General features: G+C 45.2%; 1 protein-coding gene across 3 annotated transcripts; it reads left to right on the top strand.

Annotated features, from left to right (window-relative positions):
- Nucleotides 1-343: 343 nt before the first annotated feature.
- On the top strand, nt 344-26297 carry LOC139233756 (secernin-2-like). Of its 3 annotated transcripts, none has more exons than XM_070864232.1 (9): nt 344-994; nt 3148-3322; nt 11599-11780; nt 13427-13626; nt 15439-15654; nt 17256-17421; nt 18426-18606; nt 23160-23355; nt 24844-26297. In XM_070864232.1, exons 2-8 carry the CDS (start codon nt 3149-3151, stop codon nt 23316-23318), a joined length of 1278 nt encoding a protein of 425 aa, XP_070720333.1. In that variant the 5' UTR covers nt 344-994; nt 3148; the 3' UTR covers nt 23319-23355; nt 24844-26297. The 3 variants fall into 3 exon arrangements, with proteins under 3 accessions (XP_070720333.1, XP_070720331.1, XP_070720332.1); XM_070864230.1 differs by having other exon boundaries at nt 347-994; nt 17253-17421; XM_070864231.1 differs by lacking the exon at nt 344-994 and adding an exon at nt 2672-2698 and having other exon boundaries at nt 17253-17421.
- Nucleotides 26298-27196: the final 899 nt, after the last annotated feature.

Genomic DNA, 27196 nt, shown 5'->3' on the forward strand with positions numbered 1-27196 from the left:
TTACTGTTTTTGATCATAAACTACACTACTGACATTTCCTAAGAGTTAGTGACTTTGATACAAAAATGTATTGGAATTAGTGTGGGTTACCCTGATTCACGCTGAACTGGATGCGGTGTGTGCTATCTCTGGTTCACATTAAGCTGGATTTAGTGTTTGTGTTATCTTTGACAGATACTGAGATAGATTTGATGTGGTATCTCTGACAAATACTGAGATAGAAATGGAAACAGAAAATGCTGGAAATACTCAACAGGTCAGGCAGCATCTGTGGAGAGGGAAACAGAGTTAATGTTTCAGGTCTGAGAGCTTTTGTCACAACTGGAAACAGTTGGAGATGTAACAGATTTTAAGCAAGTGCAGGGACAGGGAAAAGTGGGAGGGGAGGAAAGAACAAAGGGGCAGGTCTGTGATAGGGTCTCCACCCTCCGGCAGGAGTGATTAAAGGGCAAAAGATATGAATGTACAAAGCAAAAGGAGATGACAAAGAAACAGAAGATGAGTCGAGACGAGGTGTAAATGGGAACGGCAGAATCACCAACAACTGTCCTGTGGAAACATAGGGGCAGAGGTTATGGTCTGAAATTGTTGAACTCGATGTTGAGTCCAGAAGGCTGTAAAGTGCCGAATGGAAAGATGAGGTGCTGTTCCTTAAGCTTACGTCGAGCTTCCTTGGAACAGTGCAAGAGGCCCAGGACAGTGGGAGTGGAACGGAGATACTGAGATAGATTTGGAGACTAAAGGGTTAAGAGACAAAATATGTGGAAAGGCGCCGTGATATATTTTTGTTGGCAGGCGGCGTGGCGTCTTGCTCGGAGAGGGAGGTGCACTGATCTGTGTGTCTCTATTGATATCCTGGACTGCAGTCCTCCTCTCACAGACACTGAAGGGTTAACCTTACTACCCACAGCGTGTTTGACTGTCAGCTGACCCTCCAAAGAGGCAGACACTGATCTCAGCTCAGTCTGAGCAGTGCTGGGACTTGTTAACCGAGGTAAGGTGCAGGGGGGAAGATCAGTTGCGGTAAGGGGGTGAGCATTTCTGCCTCACTAATCTCGCATTGCTAAATGCGGCTGGCAGGCACGGGCAGCGCCGCTAGCCCTGCAGGGGCGAGTTGCGTTGTCATTGTAAGGTGCATGGGACTCCGCCCAAAGCGGATCTGCAGGGCCCGGCTGTTGCTTCACATCTCACTCTTTTTGCACGAGTTTTCCCCTCCCTGAGGTCCTGTCGGTTTAATTGCAATTTTTTCCCTCACTGGTAGAATTCGGGCTAAAGACCACGAGTTGAAACATTGTGATCCCATCGGCAGCGACAGACAGATTGGGCCCGGTGAAACTGACACACATCTCTCACTAACCATTTAATAATGATAATCACACTTCCGGTCATAGTCTGTTGGAGAAAAATCATTTCATCATCTGGTCAGCCGTGGCCCAGTGGGTCACATTCTCGCCTCTTGAATTGGAAGGTCTCGGGTTCAAGTCCCACTCCAGAAACTTGAGCACGTAATCTAGGCTGACACTCCAGTGCAGTGCTTAGGGGAGCGGAGCGCTGGGGGAGGTGGTGTCTCTCGGATGAATGCGAGGCCCTGTCTGTCCTCTTGGGTGGATGTGAAAGATCCCATGGCATTATTTCGAAGAAGAGCAGGGGAATTCTTCCCCGTTCCCTAACCAATAATTATGCCTCAATCTAAAACAGATTATCTGGTCATTATCACATTGCTGTTTGTGGGATCTTGCTTTGCGCAACTTGGGTTGCCTCGATTCCCGACATTACCACAGTGATTACACTCCGAAAGTACTTCATTGGCTGTAAAGTGCCTTGGAACACCCTGAGGTCGTGAAAGGTGCTATATAAATGTAAATTCATTCTTTCGTACACTGTGTTTAAAGTGGGCGAGGTCTGTCTAGGTCCCTTGCTGTTCTGTTTATAGACACCCCTTTTTTAAAGAGAGTAACGCTCATTTTATTTCATTTCTTAATTGAAAAGGAACCTGTTTTCAAACATTGTGGTGTGATGGCACAGTCTGTGTTGCAATAATGTCGATACCATTGCTTGTACTGTGATAGAGTTCCCCATGTGCCCCCATGCACCCCAGCCAAGTAACCATTCTCCATGCTTGAGCCTTGAACATGAGGGTCAGTAGGCTGAACAACTGCAGGGGGTATCACACTTGATCCTGTCCATGTGCACATTTTCAGCGGGGGTTGTTGGATAAGAATCAGAAGCTGGAAGGCTGACTCAATTGTTTTCCCTTTAAGTCTGTGGCACTGAGGCCAATTATAGAACCATTACTGCTGCCTTGGCCAATTCAGTCATACCAGGCATTAGACCAAGGAGCTTCTGGACTGAATATCTTAGTACTGAAACTATATTAGCCCATTGGGAAAGATAAAAGTTCATTTAGTATAAATTTTCAAAATAAATGGATATGGCAACTTTGCCCTTGGATTAATAAAAGTAAACGGTGAGTTTATTTTAATCATTCTCTGGATGTGGGCATCGCTGGCAAGGCTGGTATTTGTTGCTCTTGAGAAGGTGGCGGTGAGCCGCTGCCTTGAACTGCTGGAGTCCATGTGGTGAAGGTACTCCCACAGTGCTGTCAGGGAGGGAGTTCCAGGATTTTGACCTAGCGACAATGAAGGAACGGTGATATATGCCCAAGTTTGGATGGTGTGTGACTTGGAGGAGTAGGCAGGTGCTTGAGCCTTTATGTGCTGTAAATACTATGTATGCATGTAATACTGACTTTATTCTTGTTTTCAAATCCCTCCATGGCCTTGCCCCTCCCTATCTCTGTAATCTCCTCCAGTCCCACAACCCCCCGAGATATCTGCGCTCCTCCAATTCTGGCCTCTTGAGCATCCCTGATTGTAATTGCTTCCCGTTGGTGGTCATGACTTCAGCTGCCAAGAACCTAAGCTCTGGAATTTCCTGCCTAAACCTCCCTGCCCCTCTCCCTCTCTTTTCTCCTTTAAGACATACCTTAAAACCTACCTCTTTGAATAAACTGCTGGTCATCTTATCCAGCGCAGTGTCAAATTTACTTTTATAACACTCCTGTGAAGTGCCTTGGGAATTTTTGCCACGTTAAAGGAGCTATATAAATACAAGTTGTTGTTAGTGTGATGCCTCTCTGCCCCACAGAATGGCTGCCAGCACGGTTTGTGCTCCTACTTCCTGTGACTGCTTTGTTGCTCTTCCACCGGCCACTGAACAGAAAGAGGTGATTTTTGGGAAGAACTCTGACAGACCACGGGATGAGGTTCAGGAAGTGGTTTACTTTCCTGCAACTGTGCATGCATCAGGCTCCAAGGTGGAGGTAAGAGACTGGGCGTTGGGTTTGAACCGCAGCATTAGATTAGCCAGTTCCATAGTTCCCAGGCCCAGAGCTTAGGGCCTTGCCACACCTGGAATACTGCGTGCAGTTTTTGGTTTCCATATTTACGAAATTATATACTTGCTTTGGAGGCAGTTCAGAGAAGGTTCACTCGGTTGATTCCGGGGATGAGGGGGTTGACTTGTGAAGAAAGGTTGAGTAGGTTGGGCCTCTACTTAATGGAATCCAGAAGAATGAGAGGTGATCTTATCGAAACGTATAAGATTATGAGGGGGCTTGACAAGGTAGATGCAGAGAGGATATTTCCACTGATGGGGGAGACTAGAACTAGAGGGCATGACCTTAGAATAATGGGCCGCCCATTTAAAACAGAGATGAGGAGGAATTTCTTCTGAGGGTTGTCAATCTGTGGAATTCGTTGCCTCAGAGAGCTGTGGAAGCTGGGACATTGAATAAATTTAAGACATAAATATTCTTATAAGGTAGGGGGATAAGGGGTTATGGGGAACGGGCGGGGAAGTGGAGCTGAGTCCATGATATTGAATGGCGGAGCAGGCTCGAGGGGCCGTATGGCCTACTCCTGCTCCTATTTCTTATGTTCTTATATGGAATCTGAACAGTAGTTTATTGATTATAAATAAAAACACAACATGCTGGAAACACTCAGCAGGCCAGGTGGCATCTGTGGAGAGAGAAAGGTAGGATTAATATTTCAGGTGGTGCGGGAGGGGAGGGAGACAAAAGTAAAGTAGAAAGAGAGAAGTCTTTGCAGACTTGCCAGTGCCAGTTTCCTTGGCTGGAGGGCTGTGAGAGCTAAAAGTTTTTGTTGTTACCCAGTTTGGAAAAAAAATTGAGAATGAGATAGTTTTGTTCAAATTTATTGTCTGGAATCACAATTGGCTTGACAGGGATTTGAGAGAAGGTGTGGGGCATTGCGTGTGTAGGGCACATGGGTAGGGAATGTATATGGGTGGGCATTTGGTGTCTACCATCATTTTGCCAGTACACAGTATAAATAAGTTCAAGAGACAAATGCATTTTTGAAACAAGGTGGGATATAGATGCAAACAGATGGACTTGAGAAATATTTGTTGAGTCTAATGGCTTTTTCAAGTTGCTAAAATAATGTTATTGCTTAAATTTAGTTTCAAAATCTTATGTCATCATCTAGTATCCAGATGCATACAATCTCTCGTAACATTCTCTGATACAGAATTACCTGATACAACCCCGGAAGTTGCGATGAGCCACAGTACTGCATGAATATTTTCATTCCTGGGATGTGGCGCCGCTGGCAAGGCTGGCATTTATTGCCCATTCCTAATTGCCCTTGAGAAGGTGGTGGTGAGCTGCCGCCTTGAACCGCTGCAGTCCGTGTGGTGAAGGTGCTCCCACAGTGCAGTTAGGGAGGGAGTTCCAAGATTTTCACCCAGAGATGATGAAGGAACGGTAATATATTTCCAAGTCAGGATGGTGTGTATCTTGGAGGGGAACTTTCAGGTGATGGTGCTCCCATGTGCCTGCTGCCCTTGTCCTTCTAGGTGGTAAAGGTCATGGGTTTGGGAGATGCTGCAGTGCATCTTGTAGATGGTACACACTGTAGCCACGTACACCGATGGTGGAGGGAGTGAATGTTTAACATGGTGAATGGGATGCCAATCAAATGGGCAGCTTTATCCTGAATGGTGTTGAGTTTCTAGAGTGTTGTTGGAGTTGCACTCATCCAGGCAAGTGTGCCTTGTAGATGGTGGAAAGGCTTTGGGAGCCAGGAGGTGAGACAGTTTCTGGTCAATGGTAACACCCAGGATGTTGATGGTGGGGAACCCGATGATGGTAATACCGTTGAATGTCGAGGGGAGGTGGTTAGATTCTCACTTGTTGGAGATGGTCATTGCTTGGCGTGAATGTTACTTGTCACTTATCAGCCTGAATGTCATCCAGGTCTTGCAGCATTTGGTCATGAGCTGTTTCATTATCTGAGCAGTTGTGAATGGAACTGAACACTATGTAATCATCAGCAAACATCCCCACTTCTGACCTTTATGAAGGAGGGAAGGTCATTGATGAAGCAGCATTGATGGTTGGGTCTAGGACATTGCCCTGAGGAACTCCTGCAGCGATGTCCTGGGGCTGAGATGATTGACCTCCAATAGCCACAACCATCTTCCTTTGTGCTAGGTATAACTCCAGCCAGTGGAGAGTTACCCCTGATTCCGATTGACTTCAGTTTAACTAGGGCTTCTTGATGCCACACTCAGTCAAATGCTGCCTTGATATATATCATGGGCAGTCACTCTCACCTCACCTCTGGAATTCAGATCTTGTGTCCATGTTTGGACCAAGGCTGTAATGAGGTCTGGAGCCGAGTGGTCCTGGTGCAACCCAAATTGAGCATCGGTGAGCAGGTTACTGGTGAGTAAGTGTCGCTCGATAGCACTGTCGACAATACCTTCCATCATTTTTCTGATGATTGAGAGTAGACTGATGGGGCGGTAATTTAGTCGGATTGGATTTATCCTGCTTTTTGTGGACGGGACAAACCCAAGTAATTTTCCGCATTGTCGGGTAGATGCCACTGTTGTAGCTAAGCTGGAACAGTTTGGCTAGAGGTACAGCTAGTCCTGGAGCACAAGTCTTCAGCATGACAACGGGATGTTGTCGGGGCCCATAACCTTTGCTGTACCCAGTGCGCTCAGCCGTTTCTTGATATCACGTGGAGTGAATCGAATTGGCTGAAGACTGGCTTCTGTGATGGTGGGGACCTGAGAAGGAGGCCATTATAGATCATCCACTCGGCACTTCTGGTTGAAGATGGTTGCAAATGCTTCAGCCTTATCATTTGCACTCACATGCTGGGCTCCACCAACATTGATGATGGGGATATTCATGGAGCCTCCTCGTCCATTTGTTTAATGGTCCACCAGCATTCACGACTGGATGTGGCAGGACTGCAGAGCTTTGATCTGATCCGTTGATTGTGGGATCGCTTAGCCCTGTCTATGATGCCTTCTCCTGATCCCAGCATCCCTTGGGACTCCAATAGGTAGGCCCTCTGGTGGTGGTGTGATACAGGTTGCCAAGGGTTAAATACATAACATCACTGCCTTGTAAAGTTAATAGTACACTTATTTACAGGGTGAGACGATCTGGGGCTTTTTGCTCCCTTGTCGATCGTCTCGGTACAAATGTGGATGAGTTGGTTAATTCTTCACTGGGCTGCTGGGCAGCCGGCCTTGCCGGGCTGCTGGGGTTGGTGAGTTCAGCTTCGTGGTCAACCATGATGTCGGTTGCCACTTGTGTGTGTGTTGGAGGGTCAAAGTTGGTGGTGTCTTCTTCGGGTTGTTCGTATCTGTTGGTGAACCGCAATTTGATTAGGTCTGCACGTTAGTCCATTGGCCAATTTGACCGGAAATACCTTACTCCCTTCTTTGGCTATGACTGTGCCAGCGAGCCATTTGGGACCATGTCCATAATTGAGTACAAACACAGGATCATTGACCTCAATATCGTGTGACAAATTTACACGGTCATGGTACATGCTTTGTTGATGCCGCCTGCCCTCCATGTGATCATGGAGATCAGGTTGGACAAGGGAGGGCCTTGTTTTGAGCGCCCTTTTCATGAGCAGCTCGGCTGGGGGAACCACATGGATCCTCGACCACGGTTTGGAGGGCCACGACCAGAAACTTAGCGGTGCCTCTCTGGGTGCATTGCTCAGCTGAGAGTAAGTGTTGCACTGGCGCACTCATGACTCTAAATCTGAGTCGATGCCAGGCCACCATACATGGGATCTGGCTATAGCTTTCATCATTACAATGCCTGGGTGGGTGCTGTGTAGGTCACAAATGAATGTTTCTCTGCCTTTCTTGGGCAAGACCACACAATTACCCCACAACAGACAGTCCACCTGCAAGGACATTTCGTCTTTGGGCCTGTGGAACGGCTTAATCGCCTCCTGCATCTCCGCTGGGACGCTGGACCAGCTCCCATGGAGGACACAGTTTTTTTTAACCAAGGACAGTAAAGGATCCTGGCTGGTCCAGGTCCTGATCTGGCGGGCCGTAACGGGTGACTTTTTGTTTTCAAATGCATCCATTACCAAGTCCGCAGGCTGTGCCATTTCCACCCCGGTAGTGGGCAATGGTAGCCGACTGAGAGCATCAGTGCAGTTCTCTTTGCCCGGTCTGTGGCGGGTTACATAGTTGTATGCTGACAGCGTGAGCGCCCATCTTTGGATTCGGGCAGAGACATTGGTGTTAATCCCTTTGCTCTCAGAGAACAGCGATATGAGCGGCTTGTGGTCAGTTTCAAGCTTAAACTTGAGGTCAAACAATTACTGGTGCATTTTTTTCACCCCGTAAACGCACGCCAGAGCCTCTTTTTCAATCATGCTGTAGGTCCTTTCGGCCTTGGACAGACTCCTGGACGCATAAGCGACCGGTTGCAAAACCCCTGATTCGTTAGCCTATTATAACACACACACCTGACCCTGTATGACGACGTATCGCAAGCTAGCACTAATCGTTTACATGGGTTAAAAAGGACAAGCAGTTTGTTTGAACACAACAGATTTCTGGCTTTCTCAAAGGCAGCCTCTTGCGAATTCCCCCATACCCAGTTGTCTCCCTTGTGCAGTAGCACATGTAGGGGTTCTAGCAGGGTGCTTAACCCGGGTAGGAAATTACTGAAATAGTTGAGGAGTCCCAGGAACAACCACAGATCCGTCACATTCTGTGGTCTCGGCGTGTTCTTGATGGCCTCCGTCTTGGCATTGGTGGGTCTGATGCCGTGTGCTGCGATTCTTCTTCCCAAGAACTCGACCTCCGGCGCCAGGAAAACACACTTCGAGCGTTTCAACCCGAGTCCCACGCGATCTAACCGACTAAGAACCTCTTCCAGATTCTTCAAGTGTTCAATGGTGTCCCGACCTGTAACCAGTATGTCGTCCTGGAAAACCACGGTGTGAGGGACTGACTTTAGCAGGCTCTCCATGTTCTGTTAGAAGATTGCCGCGGCTGATCGAATCCCGAATGGGCATCTGTTATAGATGAACAGACTTTTGTGCGTGTTAATGCAGGTGAGGCCTTTCGAAGATTCCTCCAGATCCAACTTGGTGAACGTCTTCCCTCCAGCCAGGGTCGCAAATAGGTCGTCTGCCTTGGGTAGCGGGTACTGATCCTGTAGCGAAAAACGGTTAATTGTTACTTTATAGTCCCCACAAATTCTGACCGTGCCATCACTTTTAAGTACCAGGACAATCGGACTGGCCCACTTGTTGAATTCCACCAGCGCGATGATGCCTTCTCTCTGCAGCCTGTCCAGCTCAATTTCCACTTTCTCTCGCATCATATACGGTACCACCCGTGCCTTGTGGTGGATGGGTCGCGTACCAGGAACCAAATGGATCTGCACTTTCGCCCCCGAGAAGGTTCCAATGCCTGGCTCGAACAACGATGGAATTCTGCTCAGAACCTGGGCACATGAGGCGTCATCGATGGATGAAAGCGCTTGGATGTCGTCCCAGTTCCAGCGGCTTTTTCCCAGCCAGCTTCTGCCAAACAGTATGGGGCCATCCCCTGGCACAATCCACAGTGGGCGTTCATGCACTGCTCCATCTTAGGAGATTTTGACTTCTGCACCGCCAATTACAGTGATCAGTTCCTTGGTGTAAGTTCTTAGTTTGGTGTGAATGGGGCTGAGCTTGGGCCTATGTGCCTTGTTGCACCACAGCCTGTCGAAGGCCTTTTTGCTCATTATGGACTGACTTGCCCCCGTGTCCAGTTCCATGGATACTGGAATTCCGTTCAGTTCAACTTTTAACATTATTGGTGGATATTTCATGGTAAAGGTGTGTACCCCATACACTTGTGCCTCCTCGGTTCGAGTCTCCAATTCAGCCTGATCCACATTGGATCGATCTTGCTCTGCAATGTGGTGGTTTGCAGGGTTTGCAGCTCGCCTGCACATTTGCTGGAGGTGTCCCATTGTTCTGCAACCGTTGCACATAGTGCTTGAAGCGGCATTGATGGGGCCGATCACCTCCAACGCCAACAATGTGTTAACTGCCTCGCATTAACGATGGATGGTGGAATCTGGGTCATCTGAGGTCGGCTCGAAGGGCCGAATGGCCTACTCCTGCACCTATTTTCTATGTTTCTATGGCCAATGCCAAGCACAAAAATGTGTCTCAGCATTTGTTCTAGGAATCCATCAAATTCGCAGTGTCCTGCGAGGCGCCTTAGTTCGGTGATGTAGCTCGCCACTTCCTGGCCCTCTGATCGTTGACACGTGTGGAACCGATACCTCGCCATCAAAACGCTTTCTTTAGGATTTAGGTGCTCCAGGACCAGCGTACACAATTCTTCGTAGGATTTAGTTGTTGGTTTTACTGGAGCTAGAAGATTCTTTGTGAGGCCATAGGTTGTTGCCCCTCAGACAGTAAGGAGGATCACCCCTCATTTGGCAGCGTTCTCGTCCTCTTCCAACTCGTTGGCCATGAAGTATTGGTCGAGTCTCTCCACAAAGGCCTCCCAATCGTCCTCTTCTGAGAACTTCTCCAGGATACCAACTGTTCTTTGCATTTTCGCGCGGTTGTTCATTATCTCGTCGCCAATTGATAAGCTCATAATAAAGGATGAAGCTGAGTACTGTGAGCAATGAGTAAGTGTGACCTTAGCTCCTTTAATAAGACTCCAGAGTTCAGGTACCGTGTGGGTGGCCGCCTTATTTACAGTGCTCCCAAGGGATGCTGGGATCCCTTGGGACTCCAACAGGTAGGCCCTCTGGTGGTGGTGTGATATAGGTTGCAAGGGTTAAATACATAACATCTCTGCACTCCTCATTGAACCAAGGCTGTTCCCCTGCTTGATAGTAATGGTAAAGTGAGGGATATGCCGGGCCATGAGGTTACAGATTATGGTGGAATACAGTTCTGCTGTTGCTGATGGCCCACAGTGCCTCATGGATGCTCAGTTTTGAGCTGCTAGATCTTAACATGTTTATTTAAAATTTCTCTCCCGACTAGTTTAATGGAGGTATTAATCCATTTAGGCCAACTACACTGTTAAAATAGCAGAGAGAGGAATTTGCAGCAACCACATTAAACATCCGTACAATATATCACTTACAGTATTTTCTAGGCTTTGATGTATATCAATGGCTCCCTGTTAATTGAGATCTCAAGTTCAATACTGTCTTTGTTACACGATTGCGTTTTCTATGTACCATTTTTTCTGGCAATTGTTCAAGGCTTCTTTACTAATTGAGAAACCACTTAAAATGCCCCTTGTTATAATGTGATATTTGTGCAGCTGTTCCATCCTGTTGTACAGGAGTTTAAATCCTGTGGATATTCTGGGTTGTTCTGTGGAAAAAGAAATTGTGAATGTCCCCACCCCAATCACTGGGAGTAACTGAGTTGGAATGTCTGTAGAGTTCACAATGAAACCCAGCTTCAAATTCAATGTCGAGAGACACCAGAATATCCATGGAAGGATGGAAAAACATGGGTGTGTTTTTTCTTTCATGGCAACAGAATTGTACAAGGGACTTCTATTTGTCCATGTGGCTACCTTCCTTCTTGGACAGTATGATGCAACAGTCATGCAAGTTTCCAAAACACTGCAGTGAATGTATAACTGTGTGCAGCAGAAAAAACAACCCAGATAGTACTCCCTCTATTAAGTTCCTTAATACACAGGAACAGGAGTGGGCCATTCAGCCTCTCGAGCCTGTTCTAAGATTCAATTCGATTGCGGCTGATCTGTATCTCGGCTCAATTTACCTGCCTTGATTCCATAACCCTTAGTCCCCTTATCTAATAAAAATCTATCCATCTCAATTTCGTAATTTGTCAATTGACCTAGCCTCAACATTTTTTTCAGGGTGGGGGGAGGGAAGCGACTTTCAGATTTCCAATACCCTTTGTGTGAAGAAGTGTTTACTGACATCACCCCTGAATGGCCTAGCTCTAACTTTGTTATACCCCCTTGTTCTGGATTGCTCCACCAGAGGAATTTGTTTCTATCTCCCTGATAAGATACTTTAATCATCTTAAAACCACTCGATTAAACCACCCCATTAGCTTCTGGAAGGTACCATGGCACCCTGCTTTGCAGTAGGTTGGCATATTGCAATTCAAATAAGTATACTTCTCACCCCCCTCTTCCCCCTCCCCCCTCCCCTCCCTTGAGTGCCCATTTTGGAAGAACGGACTATATTTGTTATAGATCATATTTCAATTTTTTTTTATTGAATAGTGCACATACATTGAAATCGAGCAGGTTGAGAAAACGTACGCAGTAATACTCAGCCGGCCGGCCTGGTTGTGGGGAGCAGAAATGGGAGCCAACAAGCGTGGTGTCTGCATTGGCAATGAGGCCGTGTGGACCAAAGAGCCCATCAGTGAGAAGGAAGCGCTGCTTGGAATGGACCTCGTCAGGTAGAAACTTCCTTTCTATTTTGTGTTGCTTTGCACTCATGTCATTAGAGTGTTAAATATTAATTAAGGTGCAGATCAATTTTTCCATTAAAAATAAATGTTTTAAAATCACTGGAATAAACTTGTGCCAGCTTTAATGTGTTTGAACTTCTGGAGCTTGGCACGATTGATTCCCATTGATGGGTTTAAATTTGAACTTAACCCGTGACCTTTGAACTCCGAAACTGACCAAGCTTCAGTTTTGAGCTCAACAACTTTATGTGATGCTCCCTGACAGTGGGAGGTTCCATCTCAGAATCGTTGGCACCATTGGCTTTTGATATATATCCTTTATTACTGAAAACAGGAAATGCTTAGAAATAACTATTGGTGATTGTTTTTTTTCTTGGGATGCAGGCAACTTTCGCAAGCCAGTTTTTTCTATCCCTGGTTGAACTGGGGGCATTGAGAGTCAGCCATGTAGTGTGGGAATGGAGTCACGTATAGACCAGACAGGGTAGGGGTGTAAGTTCCCTTCCTGAAGAACATTAGTGAACCAGTTGAGTTTGTACAACAATCTGGTAGCTTGATTTTTTTCAGATTTATTGAATTCAATTTCACAACATGGCATGATAGGATTATTTCTTATGTATGCTGGGTTGCTAGTCCAGTAACATAACCACTGGGCTACCAAACCAGTATAAGAGTAAAGACATCTTATTGCAATTATATAGGGGCCTGGTGAGACCGCACCTGGAGTATTGTGCACAGTTTTGGTCTCCTTACCTAAGAAAGGATATAATTGCCGTAGAGGGAGTGCAACGAAGGTTCACCAAACTGATTCCTGAGATGGGGGGGGATTGTCCTATGAGGAGAGATTGAGCAGACTAGGCCGATATTCTCTAGAGTTTAGAAGACTGAGAGGTGATCTCATTGAAACGTACACAATTCTTACAGGGCTTGACACGGTAGATGCAGGGAGGATGTTTCCTCTGGTTGGGGAATCTAGAACAAGGGGTCACAGTGCTGAATCTCTGGAATTCTCTACCCCTAAGGGCCGTGGAGGCTCAGTCCTTGAGTATATTCAAGACAGAGATCGACAGATTTTTGAATATTAAGGGTATGGGGATAGTGCAGGAAAGTAGAGTTGAGGTAGAAGATTGAATGGCCGAGCAGGCTCGAGGGTCCATATTGCTTACTCCTGCTCCTAATTCTTACGTTCTTGTACCCTAAATATATCATGTGAAATTCCTTTATCTGTTACTTTAGTGCAGACATTAAATCATTTAAAATAAATGAGTTAACACCTGTGTTAAAATAGACAGAGGGAAGCAATTTGGGACATCCTGAGGTTGTGAAAGGTGCTATATAAATATCATTCTTGTTAAGCATTCATCTGTTAATCTACCTGATGATAAAAGTGTTGGACAAGCTTTTTGAATTTTGTTTTTAAATACATCACAATAATGTAATCTGGATCAAAAGGCCTCACTGGAGTATTTGTATGCGACATTATAACGAACCTGATACCTGTATACACGCTTCTTCTTCTTTCTCTCTGAAGAAAGGTTTGCCAAACAATTTTCCTTGCTGTTACTGTGCATGGTGTAGATTGTAGTTGCTTCCTATTTTAATATAAATGATACTATTTCCCATTCCTTTGTTAGGCTTGGACTGGAGAGAGGTTCCACTGCAAAAGAGGCCCTGGATGTTATTACCTCCCTGGTGGAGCAGTATGGCCAGGGTGGGAACTGCAAGGAGGCCCCAGAAGCATTCGTCTACCATAACACATTTCTGATTGTGGACAGAAAAGAGGCTTGGGTACTGGAGACATCTGGGAGCTACTGGGCTGCTCAGCAAATTACAGGTCAACTGTGTAAAAAGATTGAAAAGCATATTGTAGTTATTGTGTGTTCTGTTAATGGTGCAGTGTTAAGGATGTCACAGCACTATGGTCTGCAAGTCCCAAATTATGGGGACTTCTAGTCATTGCTGTACCAAAGTAAAACTCCAATACATTTCACTAACAAATAACTCATCTTTGATACCAAAACTGCCACATGGTTATGTGATGTCTCTTCTAGCCACTTTTCCAAAAAGTAACTTACAAAGTATGATTCCCACTATCGGATCAGTGACTGACTCATAACTGATTAAAACTATGCCAACCTTTTATATCAGGAGGCATGTTATATCGCTTCTATAAAGCTTAAGTGTCTTGGTCCCAGTATCCTCCATAATACAATATATTCTCGGTCTGGTCCCTCTACATAATCGTAGCAATCTTTGCATTCTGTCATTTCTTTACATGTCTGAACCACCCAGAGGTGACACATTACTTGATTGTAGACAAGAGAGAGGCTGGGAGGTACTTGGTGATTTGGCCCAATACCATGTTGCTCAGTTCAGGTTTATTTTGTTTTTTTCTAAGCCTCTATAGAGTCTAGAAATGCCTATAGATTGGGTCTTAGAAGAGCCATTACTGACAGTAACAATATTTGCTTAATTCTGCCCTGTGATTTCACTGTTTGGCTACCATGGGGTAAAATTGTTCCAGTAGTATCGAAGTTTCATGCAAACTGAGTTTGGTTTGCAAAAAGATTTCCTTGTTTTCCATATCCTGTCCAGCTTGTAGCAGATAGGAGATACTAGAGCAGTTCTTCTTGATCACAACTTGCATGTACAGAAATCATTTACCTAGATATACAAATTTCGCAAAGTGATACTGGGATATTTCACTACAGTGAGATCATCCATCTGAATGGGTCCATTTGAATTGCTATTCCTGGCATGTCTGCTACTGATAATATTGGGTAACAATGTTGTGCAAGAACAGTTGTCTTCACTCTTGTGTATTAGAACTTCCGGAGCCCTGAAATTGCACAGGGTCAGGGGGCAGAGGGATGGGTTGTCACAATTTAGGGTGGAATTCGAATTCACGAGATCTCTGCCCTTCTCTAAATGCCCACTAAATTACACTCTGAGGAAGTGGTGCTTCCTCTCTCTCTATGGTGATACAATCACTGTACTGACTTGGTCCTATTAATTATGGTAGGGCTAGCTCTCCCAAAGGCTCTGTTGTTAAAATTTTATATGGCAGTGAATCCTGAAAGTGTTAAACTTGCTGCCTGCCCTTTGTTGAGTTAGCTGATCTCGGCCAGAGGAACAATAGAATTGGCTTTAGTACCGCTTGGGTATGAGGAGAAAAATCGGACAGAGATCCACTCCTGATTGCTAACTAGCTATCCATGCTGGAAGGTGCATATGTATAGACAAGATCAGGATAGCCGTGATGTCTCTAATGAATGAATAGCTCACTCAATGTCAGAACTTCCAGAGACTGGAAATTGCACAACAGCTGGTGGAGGTGGGGTGTTGTGGGTGGGGGGAGGAGAGGGGCAGAGAGCAGGTTTGCCCAATAGATTGCACTCTGGGGAAGTGGGCGCTTTCTCTTTGTCTATGGTGATAGAATCACTGCAATGACATGTGAAGGATTAGCCACTTGAATGACTAACCAGAGGGCAGTTGGTACCTATGCAAATGTACGGCAGCATAATTGAGGACAGAATTGGAGGTGGAAAAAATGAATTGAGCCAGAATGATTCAGAAGCACAGCCTGTACACTTCCACAAAGAGTGTACCCAGAATCTTTATATTCCATGTCCTTTATATTTAACAGAAGGTGCAAAGAATATCTCCAATCAGCTGACCATCACCACAGAGATCAGTGTTGAGCACCCTGGCCTCCGAAGCTATGCCCAGAGTCAGGGATGGTGGAGTGGTGAGGGTGAGTTCAACTTCTCCCAGATTTTCTCTCCAACTAATCCACCAGTCAGAATGGAGGCTGCAAAGGTTCGTTACTGTGGAGGCAAGGAGCTACTTCGTAAACAAGAAGGTGAATAATGTTTTAGAATCGCCAGACAGGGTAAGGGAAAACGGGCTTTTGCTGGTCTTAGGGAAATACAATTATTGGTACTCCCAAGTTTTTATATTGCAGAGCGGCAGAATTAGAATGTTATGCCTGTGATTTTCCTTGAGGCAAATTGTGACCTGATCAGACTGCTGACTATACTGAGCCATTTTTTCTACATAATAACAGTAACTACACTTCAAAAGTTCTTCATTAAAGTGCTTTGCGGTGTCCTGAGGTGGTGAAAGCTGCTATATAAAATTCTTCACCTCCAAGTGAGAGAAAAATCAGCAGGTGAGCTATCCTCGCTTGCTCATGTTTGTCTTCTGGTGGTAGAGGGGAAGCTCCCTGATGGGACAATAGGCAAAGGCATGTAACGCTGTCTATACAGACCACAAGGTTAACTGATTAATCTCAATTGGGGCATGACAATTGTCCACAGCACCCTTGGGTTATGCAAAGGAAAATCACCCAGGGTTTCCATTCCTGTTTATTGTGCATTGGCTCCAGCTGGTAAATGGACCTGTCTGCACTTTGAGTGAAGGCAGGATTGCACTCCGTTGTGATGATCTCCACAGTGGAATAGCCAGACAACACCCTAGCACCTGAAGAATGGTCAGTTGGATGAGGGACCAGAGGGCCGTCAGTGCCCATGGAACCTTATCCCAGCAAAGGTCAAAGCCTCCAGGAGAGGAGGGAAGAAAAATGACCATAACGAGAGAGTGCGGAGAGTTTAAATAACTTTTTTCCTGAGCACTTTTTTCAATTTAATTTGCAGTATTTTGCGAGAGAATTAGAGATCAAATTTGCTGTATTAGCAAAGCCATGAGGCTGTACAGAACCAACTCTGAGAACTGCCTAACAGTTGAAAGTAGTGGGGTTAAAAAAACAGAATAAGTTTCTGTAGTCTGCTCTTCCTGATCTAGTGGACAGTTGGCAGAATGCTAGAAGCAAATCTCTGCTGCATATTTTCTGATGTCCCATTGGAACATGGGACGTAAAAGACCATGCTCCATTTAGTTCACCTATCACCATCCTGGTAGTCGCATTTTTTAAATTAATTCTATGGATATGGGTGTTGTTAACAAGGGTCGCATTTATTGCCCATCCCTAGTTGCCCTTGAGAAGGTGATGGTGAGTCACCTTCTTGATTCACTGCAGTCCGTGTGGTGAAGGTACTTCCACAGTGCTATTGGGTAGGGAATTCCAGGATTTTGACCCAGTGACCACAATGTATTTCCAAGTCGGGATGGTATGTGACTTGGAGGGAAACTTGGAGATGATGGGGGGTGTTCTCATGCACCTGCTGCCCTTGTCCTCCGAGGTGATGGAGGTCACAGATCGAAGAAGCCTTGGTGAGTTGCTGTGGTGCATCCTGTAGCTAAGACACATTGCAGCCATGTTGTGCTGGTAGTGAAGAGCATGATACAATGATAATGGGAGTTATTTATTAATCACAGCAATTGATCTCCATCAATTAATACATAACAGACCTAAATATTACGTAAGGAAGACCCTGTGATCTAGAAGTCTTCAGGAAACATAAAATTATCATTCTATAATAATTTTTTATTGCATCAAAGCAGGTAGCATCCAAGCTGAGACGATCATGGACATCCTACGCGATAAGGAGAGTGGAATCTGCATGGACTCGGGTGCCTTCTGTACCACAGGCAGTATGGTGTCCATCTTACCTCAGGATGACAGTTTACCCTGCGTGCATTTCTTTACAGCGACCCCTGACCCTTCGAGGTCAGTTAACCAACGTTGGTAAACACACTCTCCGAAACAGTTTCCTTTACCAGTATATTGTGCTTACAACAACAACTTGTATTTATATATGGCGCCTTTAACGTAATGAAACGTCCCAAGGCGCTTCAGAGGAGTATTATGAGATAAAGAATTTGACACCGAGCCACATAAGTAGAAATTAGGTCAGGTGACCAAAAGCTTGGTCAAAGAGGTAGGTTTTAAGGAACGTCTTGAAGGAGGATAGAAAGTTGGAGAGGTTTAGGGAGGGAGTTCCAGAGCTTAGGGCCCAGGCAACTGAAGGCACGGCCACCAATGGTTGACTGATTATAATCAGGGATGGTCAAAAGGGCAGAATTTGAGGAGTGCAGACATCTCTGGGGGGGGAGGGGGGGAAGATTACAGAGATGGGGAGGGGCGAGGCCATATAGGGATTTGAAAACAAGGATGAGAATTTTGAAATCGAGGCGTTGCTTAACTGGAAGCCAGTATAGATCAGCGAGCACAGGGGTGATGGGCGAGTGGGACTTGTTGCGAGTTAGGACACGGGCAGTTGAATTTTGGATTACAGTGAACATTTTCTCAGGGTAGCATCTTATTACCAGTATATTAAAGTGTAGCACTGAAGGATTCTGCTAAAGGGACAATCTGCTATTTTATCCAATATCTGACCAATTTGCTGCTCCGCACCGTTACACCTCTCATCGTCATGGCCTTGAAGTAAAATTTTGCTTTTAAAAATGAGTAAAAACTGCACGGGCAGAAATGTATCATTGAATTTATTTCCCAGTTTGCTTAGCATATTTACAGCATGTGAGCTGACCGGATGATATATTTTGTGTGTGCGCAGGAGGGAAAAGTTTGTAAAACTTGTGTATGGGGGGAGGTGGAGGCAGAGAAAGCACTGTTTGATTCAGTTTAGTGATACCATTGCATGGTCTCTCTCTGCCCCTCTGCCCCTCTGCACATCTGATTTTTTTCTAAAAATCTCTATCTTTTATCAATAGATCTGTCTTCAAACCCTTCATCTTCATCGATGATGTAACGCCAGTGCCAATGGCAATTTCTCCGAGTTATGGTGCTGAGGATCCAGTAAGGAAGCATCCTCGGTTCCAGAGCAAACCGGACCGTAGGCATGAACTGTACAAGGCACACCAGCAGGCCAAAGCCACAATGGATAGTGCGCAGGTATTGAGGCTCTTCATTCGGGAAAGAATAACTCCTCGGAGGTGATGTTAACTGGACTGATGATGGCTTTGGGCATCCACTCGGTAATGGGATAATCTGCCCAAAGTTGGTAAATGAGAAGTGGTGCAGCAGGGAGGGATTCAAATTCCTGGGGCATTGGAACCGGTTCTGGGGGAGGTGGGACCAGTACAAACCGGACGGTCTGCACTTGGGCAGGACCGGAACCAATGTCCTAGGGGGAGTGTTTGCTAGTGCTGTTGGGGAGGAGTTAAACTAATATGGCAGGGGGATGGGAACCAATACAGGGAGACAGAGGGAAACAAAAAGGAGACAAAAACAAAAGACAGAAAGGAGATGAGTAAAAGTGGAGGGCAGAGAAACCCAAGGTAAGAAATAAAAAGGGCCACTGAATATAAAGGGGCTGCAGGAGGGGTCAAAACTAAAAATCATGGTTTAAAAACTAGGATGAAAACACTCTACCTAAATGCACGCAGCATTCAAAATAAAGTAAATGAGTTGACGGCACAAATCATTACAAATGGGTATGATTTGGTGGCCATTACAGAAACGTGGTTGCAGGGTGGTCAAGACTGGGAATTAAACATACAGGGGTATCTGACGATTCAGAAAGATAGGCAAGAAGGGAAAGGAGGTGGGGTAGCTCTGTTAATAAAGAATGATATCAGGGCAGTTGTGAGAGATGATATTGGCTCCAATGAACAAAATGTTGAATCATTGTGGGTGGAGATTAGAGATAGTAAGGGGAAAAAGTCACTGGTCGGCATAGTTTATAGGCCCCCAAATAATAACTTCACGGTGGGGCGGGCAATAATCAAGGGAATAATGGAGGCATGTGAAAAGTAGTCATGGGGGATTTTAACCTACATATCGATTGGTCAAATCAAATCGCACGGGGTAGCCTGGAGGAGGAATTCATAGAATGCATACGGGATTGTTTCTTAGAACAGTATGTAACAGAACCTACAAGGGAGCAAGCCATCTTAGATCTGGTCCTGTGTAATGAGACAGGAATAATAAACGATCTCCTAGTAAAAGATCCTCTCGGAATGAGTGATCACAGTATGGTTGAATTTGTAATACAGATTGAGGGTGAGGAAGTTGTGTCAGAAACGAGCATACTATGCTTAAAACAAAGGGGACTACAGTGGGATGAGGGCAGAGTTGGCTAAAGTAGACTGGAAACAAAGACTAAATGGTGGCACAATTGAGGAACAGTGGAGGACTTTTAAGGAGCTCTTTCATAGTGCACAACAAAAATATATTCCAGTGAAAAAGAAGGGCGGCAAGAGAAGGGATAACCAGCCGTGGATAACCAAGGAAATAAAGGAAAGTATCAAATCAAAGACCAATGCGTATAAGGTGGCCAAGGTTAGTGGGAAACTAGAGGATTGGGAAAATTTTAAGCAACAGCAAAGAATGACTAAAAAAGCAATAAAGAAAGGGAAGATAGATTACGAAGGTAAACTTGCGCAAAACATAAAAACAGATAATAAAAGCTTTTACAGATATATAAAATGGAAAAGAGTGACTAAAGTAAATGTTGGGCCCTTAGAAGATGAAAAGGGGGATTTAATAATGGGAAATGTGGAAATGGCTGAGACCTTAAACAATTATTTTGCTTCCGTCTTCACCGTGGAAGACACAAAAACCATGCCAAAATTTGCAGGCCACAGGAATGTGGGAAGGAAGGACCTTGAGACAATCACTATCACTAGGGGGGTAGTGCTGGACAGGCCAATGGGACTCAAGGTAGACAAGTCCCCTGGTCCTGATGAAATGCATCCCAGGGTATTAAAAGAGATGGCGGAAGTTATAGCAGATGCATTCGTTATAATCTACCAAAATTCTCTGGACTCTGGGGAGGTACCATCGGATCGGAAAGCAGCTAATGTAACGCCTCTGTTTAAAAAAGGGGGCAGGCAAAAGGCAGGTAACTATAGGCCGGTTAGTTTAACATCTGTAGTGGGGAAAATGCTTGAAACTATCATTAAGGAAGAAATAGCGGGACATCTAGATAGGAATAGTGCAATCAAGCAAACGCAGCATGGATTCATGAAAGGGAAATCATGTTTAACTAATTTACTGGAATTCTTTGAGGATATAACGAGCATGGTGGATAGAGCTGTACCGATGGATGTGGTGTATTTAGATTTCCAAAAGGCATTCGATAAGGTGCCACACAAAAGGTTACTGCAGAAGATAGAGGTACGTGGCGTCGGAGGAAATGTATTAGCATGGATAGAGAATTGGCTGGCGAACAGAAAGCAGAGAATCGGGATAAATGGATCCTTTTCGGGTTGGAAATCGGTGGTTAGTGGTGTGCCACAGGGATCGGTGCTGGGACCACAACTGTTTACAATATACATAGATGACCTGGAAGAGGGGACAGAGTGTAGTGCAACAAAATTTGCAGATGACACTAAGATTAGTGGGAAAGCAGGTTGTGTAGAGGACACAGAGAGGCTGCAAGGCGATTTGGATAGGTTAAGCGAATGGTTTAGCAGATGGAATACAATGTCGGAAAGTGTGAGGTCATCCACCTTGGGGAAAAAAACAGTAAAAGAGAATATTATTTGAATGGGGAGAAATTACAACATGCTGTGGTGCAGAGGGACCTCGGGGTCCTTGTGCATGAATCCTAAAAGGTTAGTTTGCAGGTGCAGCAGGTAATCAGGAAGGCGAATGGAATGTTGGCCTTCATTGCGAGAGGGATGGAGTACAAAAGCAGGGAGGTCCTGCTGCAACTATATAAGGTATTGGTAAGGCCGCACCTGGAGTACTGCGTGCAGTTTTGGTCACATTACTTAAGGAAGAATATACTAGCTTTGGAAGGGGTACAGAGACGATTCACTAGGCTGATTCCAGAAATGAGGGGATTACCTTATGATGATAGATTGAGTAGACTGGGTCTTTACTTGTTGGAGTTCAGAAGGATGAGGGGTGATCTTATAGAAACATTTAAAATCATGAAAGGGATAGACAAGATAGAGGCATAGAGGTTGTTTCCACTGGTCGGGGAGACTAGAACTAGGGGGCACAGCCTCAAAATACAGGGGAGCCAATTTAAAACCGAGTTGAGAAGGAATTTCTTCTCCCAGAGGGTTGTGAATCTGTGGAATTCTCTGCCCAAGGAAGCAGTTGAGGCTAGCTCATTGAATGTTTTCAAGTCAAAGATAGATAGATTTTTAACCAATAAGGGAATTAAGGGTTACGGGGAGCGGGCGGGTAAGTGGAGCTGAGTCCATGGCCAGATCAGCCATGATCTTGTTGAATGGCGGAGCAGGCTCGAGGGGCTAGGTGGCCTACTCCTGTTCCTAATTCTTATGTTCTTAAATATCAGCGTAGCTACTAGTCAATCTGGTATCTAACTATAGGAACCGGGGGAGGGGAAGTGGGGGTGGGGTGGGGGGCTTGCCAGAAGTTGTCACAACTTAAGTGGAAACTTCCGCAATCTCAAGCTGTTCGTTACATTGTGCTTAATTAAGCCGGTGTTGTATGTACTTACTGCACTCCCAAATTTACAGTTTGCTTATATTCAAAGGAATTTGCCGTCCACTTAGTTGCATGAAGAAAAATGCAAACACTTGTGGGCTTTTTCACTGTCCCCACATTTGAGCAGACCATCTGTGAGATTTATGTGGGTTCTAATTATTGTTACATGCTGTTGACATCAGACCCTGCAATTCATTCACAGACTTCCCACTAAGCCTGTATCCATCACATCCACTTAGGGTTACCAACCCTCCAGGGTTGCCCTGGAATCTCCAGGAATTAAAGATTAATCTCCATGACACTGCTGCAAGTAACCCAGTACAAAAATCATAGGGGCATTAAAAAATATCGTTTTCTTCATTTTCTTGGAACACTTTCGTTTGTTAGTTGTAAAAGTATTGGAGAAGGGAAAAACCTGCTGATTCATTGGGCGGGTGGTTGGAGGTGGAAGGACATGTGCTGAAACCTCCTGGAATAGGACCAACCAGTGTTGTTAACCCGACATCCACTCATTCTGATCTTTCTCTCGTGCTCGCTTACTCTTTCTCCCACTCGCTTCTCTCTTTTATCACTGCTATTGGGGACACTCCTTTAGACATTCCTCCTTTTTATTCTTAAGCCATGAATACTCCACTCTACATGCTCTTCCCCCTCCCTGCATCTTTGCTGTGTTGGAATCGAGGCTCATTGCACTCTCTCCTACTCTAATGAATTATTTCCTAGTCCTTAAAACTTTGGAACTCTTTATTGTCCTCAGTCCTTCTACAACCCTCAAGCTTTTAAACCCATATTTGGCATCACCTAAACACTGCATCCTGTTTTACTTTGTCTACCTTTTCCAACGTTGGCGCTGTCTGTACTTTGGGCCTTGGCTCTTCACTTTAGCTTCTCAATAAAAAAAAGCTATTGAAAGGCTGGGTAAACATGTGGGGGGTGGGGTGTGGGGTGGTGGGGAGTAGAGGCATTGGGATAAGAACACTGAGGTCATTTATTTGAATCCTGTTGACGTATGCCATTGTAACATGTTTGTTCACTTTTAGGAACAAGGTGTAAAGTTGCACCAGACTATGCAGAACCTCGAGAGACAAGGACTGAAAGCTATCAAGAACATGTTGGCTAGCGGAGGGACCTTTGATCCAGAAGAAATGGCAGATCTGTTCTTTGACTGTGTTGATACGGAGATCAAATTTTACAAATAAGCCATCAAGTGTGTTACTTCTACAATTCCCTCTTTAGGTACTTCTCACTCGCTGCTGCTTTTCACTTGATCTACAAAATCCATTTCAAGTCCAGCTCAGGCACTGGCCTTGCAGAAGGTCCAATTTAGAAATGTGCGTTGCAGTTGGTTGGGGTTCCTACATTTGGCCTCAATGCGGATGCAGTAGAGAGTGAAGGAGATGAGAGGGGGAAATCAGTCAGAGTAACCAAACCGGATCACTATCCAGTGACCCTGTTAGCATGCATGTATAGACATCTCTGCCTGGAGTTTCTTCCTTGGGTGCAACCTGGATGTTAGACCTGAAAATGAGCCCAATCTTGCACCCATTTTGCCGATGTCCAGTATCTTTCCAATCGCGTTAGAATATCCGAACTTACAATGGCCGTAAATCAGCGTAAACAATCGGAGTTCAGGGAGAGCGCCAAACACACATAATATATTTCTTCTTTAAGTATGAAGATTTATGTTTCAACTTATTTAACCATCATTCATGCACAGCATGTTTAGGAGCCTACAATCAGGGAAGTGTTTCCATTTTTAATGTGACTTATACTCATGCCATAAAAATCCATTACAACAGTTACTACACTTCAAAAAGTACTTCATTGACTGTAAAGCGCTTTGAGACATCTGGTGAAAGACACTATATAAATGCAAGCTTATTTCCTTTTTATTCTTGTGATAGGACATCGATTTAGTGCTGGAAAAAATATCATTCCAAGGAAAGAACTTACCTTTCCGTGACCCTTATCGAGTCTCAGAAACATACCAATGTTCTTCACGGCCAATGAATTATTTCTGCAGCCTCTGTTAAAGTCCTTGTTTTGAAGAATCACAGTCTGGACTTTGGGACGCCCCAAGTTGTGAAAGGCACTATATAAATGCAAGACATTCTTTTCATTCAAAAGAAACAGAACATTTAGAGCCGGTCTGAGTGACGCTAATTTTTTAAAAACGATCACTCGGAAGGTTACAATTAAACATCAGAAGAATTACTTCCATTCCTGCGGCATCTGGTCGCAATGTTGAGCGATCCCCAAACAAACGGAATTGGAAGATACTTGCATTTCAGAGTTGGGGGGTGGACAATGATTAATGAAGCATTTGATGGACTGACCCCAAACTGCGTGATCTTTTAAACCACGTCTCTCTGCTCACAAATGCAGAGGAAACGCCAGGCCCTGTTGAGTGTAAGATCAGCTTTGGCTCCAATGTTTGTCAACTTGTGGTCTGTGCTCACATGTGCAGAGTAGGCTAGGTGAAGGAAGGCTGTGGGTGCTGGTAGAAGCAGATCTGGTGTGAGTCACCACTCACAAGAAAGAGAGAGAAACGAGGAGGGATTAAATGTGTCATAAACAGCTCTATTGAGTAGAATGTAAGAGTTGCAGGAAAAACAACGTAAAATAGCATATGTTTGTGCATAAATTGTTTGTAATCAATGAATGAAAAATTGATTCTCTTCCAGTTGCCCTTTTAATATATTTTTTTACTCTATTGATTTTCAGGCAGAGGTTGATCAACTGCTGAGCCATTGACCTGAAGAAGCAAAACAAATGGATGTCTTCCTTGAAGCTGTTAGTTTCTGTAGATCTGACACACATACACACATACCACAACCTCTGTGCTAAAAGCTCTCTTGTCTGTCCAATGGATTTGTTGTTGTATTTTGTTAACTGATGGCAAAATTGGCTTTTGTAGCTGCTAGTCTTGAGACTGCCTGGTGGTCAAGCACATATTGCGATATACTACTATTTAAAGAGACAGTATCCCTTTGTAGAGTTTAACACACAGCCATTCTAATTAAAGCTAATTAACAAGATCCAGTAAAAATTAGATTAGTGTATGAAGTAATTGGCTGAAGCCAGATTTCGGTTTTGTGATTTCAAATCAACTGGCCTTAATTTCAAACATAGCCGAAGGCAAGGTCCTTGTGTTGGGAAGTGTGCAGGCAAAGTCAGACCTGGAACAACCCATTGCTAAAACGCACCCTCAAGCCACCATGATGGCCGCGGTCTGGGAAATTTTAGTTACAATGAATGGAGCCATGATTACTGTTGAATCAAGTTGCTTGAGCCTTGCTTCACTTTCTGACTTAGTGACGTGGCCTGTGAGATGTGTTACCATGATGTCACTGGCCTTGTCAACTGCTGGTGCTTAAAGCTGCCCAGTAATTTCTTAAGAAGTTCTTTTTTCTTTCCTTTTGGAAGTTCACCAGAAAAGTAGCTTTTCTGCAAAAAGCAACAGCAGTATGGTTTGTGGAAGGGGAAGGGAACGGGAAGGTGCTGGGTAAGTTGATTTTTAAGCCAGGTGATCGCGGTGCTGCAATTGTTTCGAGTGTCCTGTGATAGGAAGAGGAACCTGCCATTATTCCTGTTCCTATGGGCTATTCACTAAATCCTGCTTGAAAGTGCATTTGTGTGGACTTTGGGTGGGAAGAGAACTGAGCTCGGCATTCCCTCCTCCTCATACTTGCATACGGTTGAATAGTTTACTGCCATTTATTGCGCGGCCTCGTGCCTGAAGACTGTCCACTTGGGTGAAGAGGAGGGTATTTGGTGGCAGTGGAACTGTATCCCAGCAAGAATGAGGGCGGGGGGAGGTGGGTGCTGGAGAAAGGTATGGAAAAGAAAAGACTAGGGAGGCTACCTTTTGAACAAAATGCCGCCCGTCTATGCTTAGAAATTGGATAACTTTACTTGTTAAGAGCTGTCTTTTAATAGTGTCCTTTTGCTGCTGCAGAGATCCACTATTTTGAGTGTCCATTTGTGTGCTGAGTCACTCACATGTATCACTTATAAGGCCCACATGTATCCTGCAATCAGCTCTGTTAATTTAAAGACTGCAGTTTGATCCGGTGCAGGGGGAGACCGCAGAGGGAGCCTTGCTCTGACCAACTGGAGCTGCTTGCCGCTGCACTTAGATTTTAAAAAAATTATCTGGTGGCTTGAAAGGGCTTCTCTTTTTTGCGGGTGGAGGGGGGGGGGGAAACACTCTGGGGCTGAAATTGTCCACTGCCCGAAACGAGGCGTACCTACCGTTTTCAAAGTGTCCTGGCCGCCCCAATGCACCAGCCACTCGGCAGAAATTCAGCACTTTGGGTTTTTTTTTGGAGTGGAGCGGAAGTGGCCTCATCGTGGGGGCAGAGCGGGGTGGCAGTCACTAGTGGGGCAGAAGTGGGGATGGGCCGGAGTGACCAACGCTGCAAGGCACCAGCACCGGCTGATGATGTCATCGCGCTGGTGCGTCACAACGTATCTCCTTCAGTTAAAGGGGAGGCCACTGCGAACTCTGCAGCCACTTTAATGGCAAGCACTGGGCCAGCAGGGAGGGTTCTGGTTGGGCCAGCAGCCTGGCACCCAAGAGCAGCACCACCTCCCCTTTAAGGGTGGCTTCGCCGCCAGAGGGCACCGATCGATAGCGGCGCCACTCCCGCAGGGCAATTCCGGGAAAGGGGCAATTTCCCATGGGCCAATTTCGGGAATGGGTCCACGCCAGTCGGTAAGGGATCGGCACGTGCCTACCGCGATGGGAAAGTGGGCGGAGCGTTTCCTGGACACCGCTCCAAAACTGAGCAAGGACAAATTTCAAAATGGTGGCCCCTCCACACCGACCTGTGACCTCTGCTTTCAGGTGGCCAGAGGCCTTCGAGAAAGGGGCAATTTTGGCCCCTCGGTGTTTCTGCTATTGTACAAATGAAACAATGAGCTTTCTCACTCTGAACAGTCCCATTTTCCCCGACAGGAGTGAAATTATATCTCTGCAGTCCTTGAGAGGGAAGGCAGGAAATGTCCTGATTTTTTTTTCCTCTAGCCTTAATTAAAATTCAGTAAATTTTCCCTCATTTATTTTAACAAAATG

The sequence above is a fragment of the Pristiophorus japonicus genome, chromosome 21 (assembly GCF_044704955.1).
Source record: "Pristiophorus japonicus isolate sPriJap1 chromosome 21, sPriJap1.hap1, whole genome shotgun sequence".
NCBI lineage: Eukaryota > Metazoa > Chordata > Chondrichthyes > Pristiophoridae > Pristiophorus > Pristiophorus japonicus.

Excerpts from the sequence above, each read along its gene's own strand:
- LOC139233756 (XM_070864230.1), top strand. The coding sequence starts at position 3,149 with ATGGCTGCCAGCACGGTTTGTGCTCCTACTTCCTGTGACTGCTTTGTT. Across the intron at positions 11,781-13,426 it reads CTTGGAATGGACCTCGTCAG|GCTTGGACTGGAGAGAGGTT; the intron begins GTAGAAACTTCC and ends TTCCTTTGTTAG. Across the intron at positions 18,607-23,159 it reads CCACAATGGATAGTGCGCAG|GAACAAGGTGTAAAGTTGCA; the intron begins GTATTGAGGCTC and ends GTTCACTTTTAG.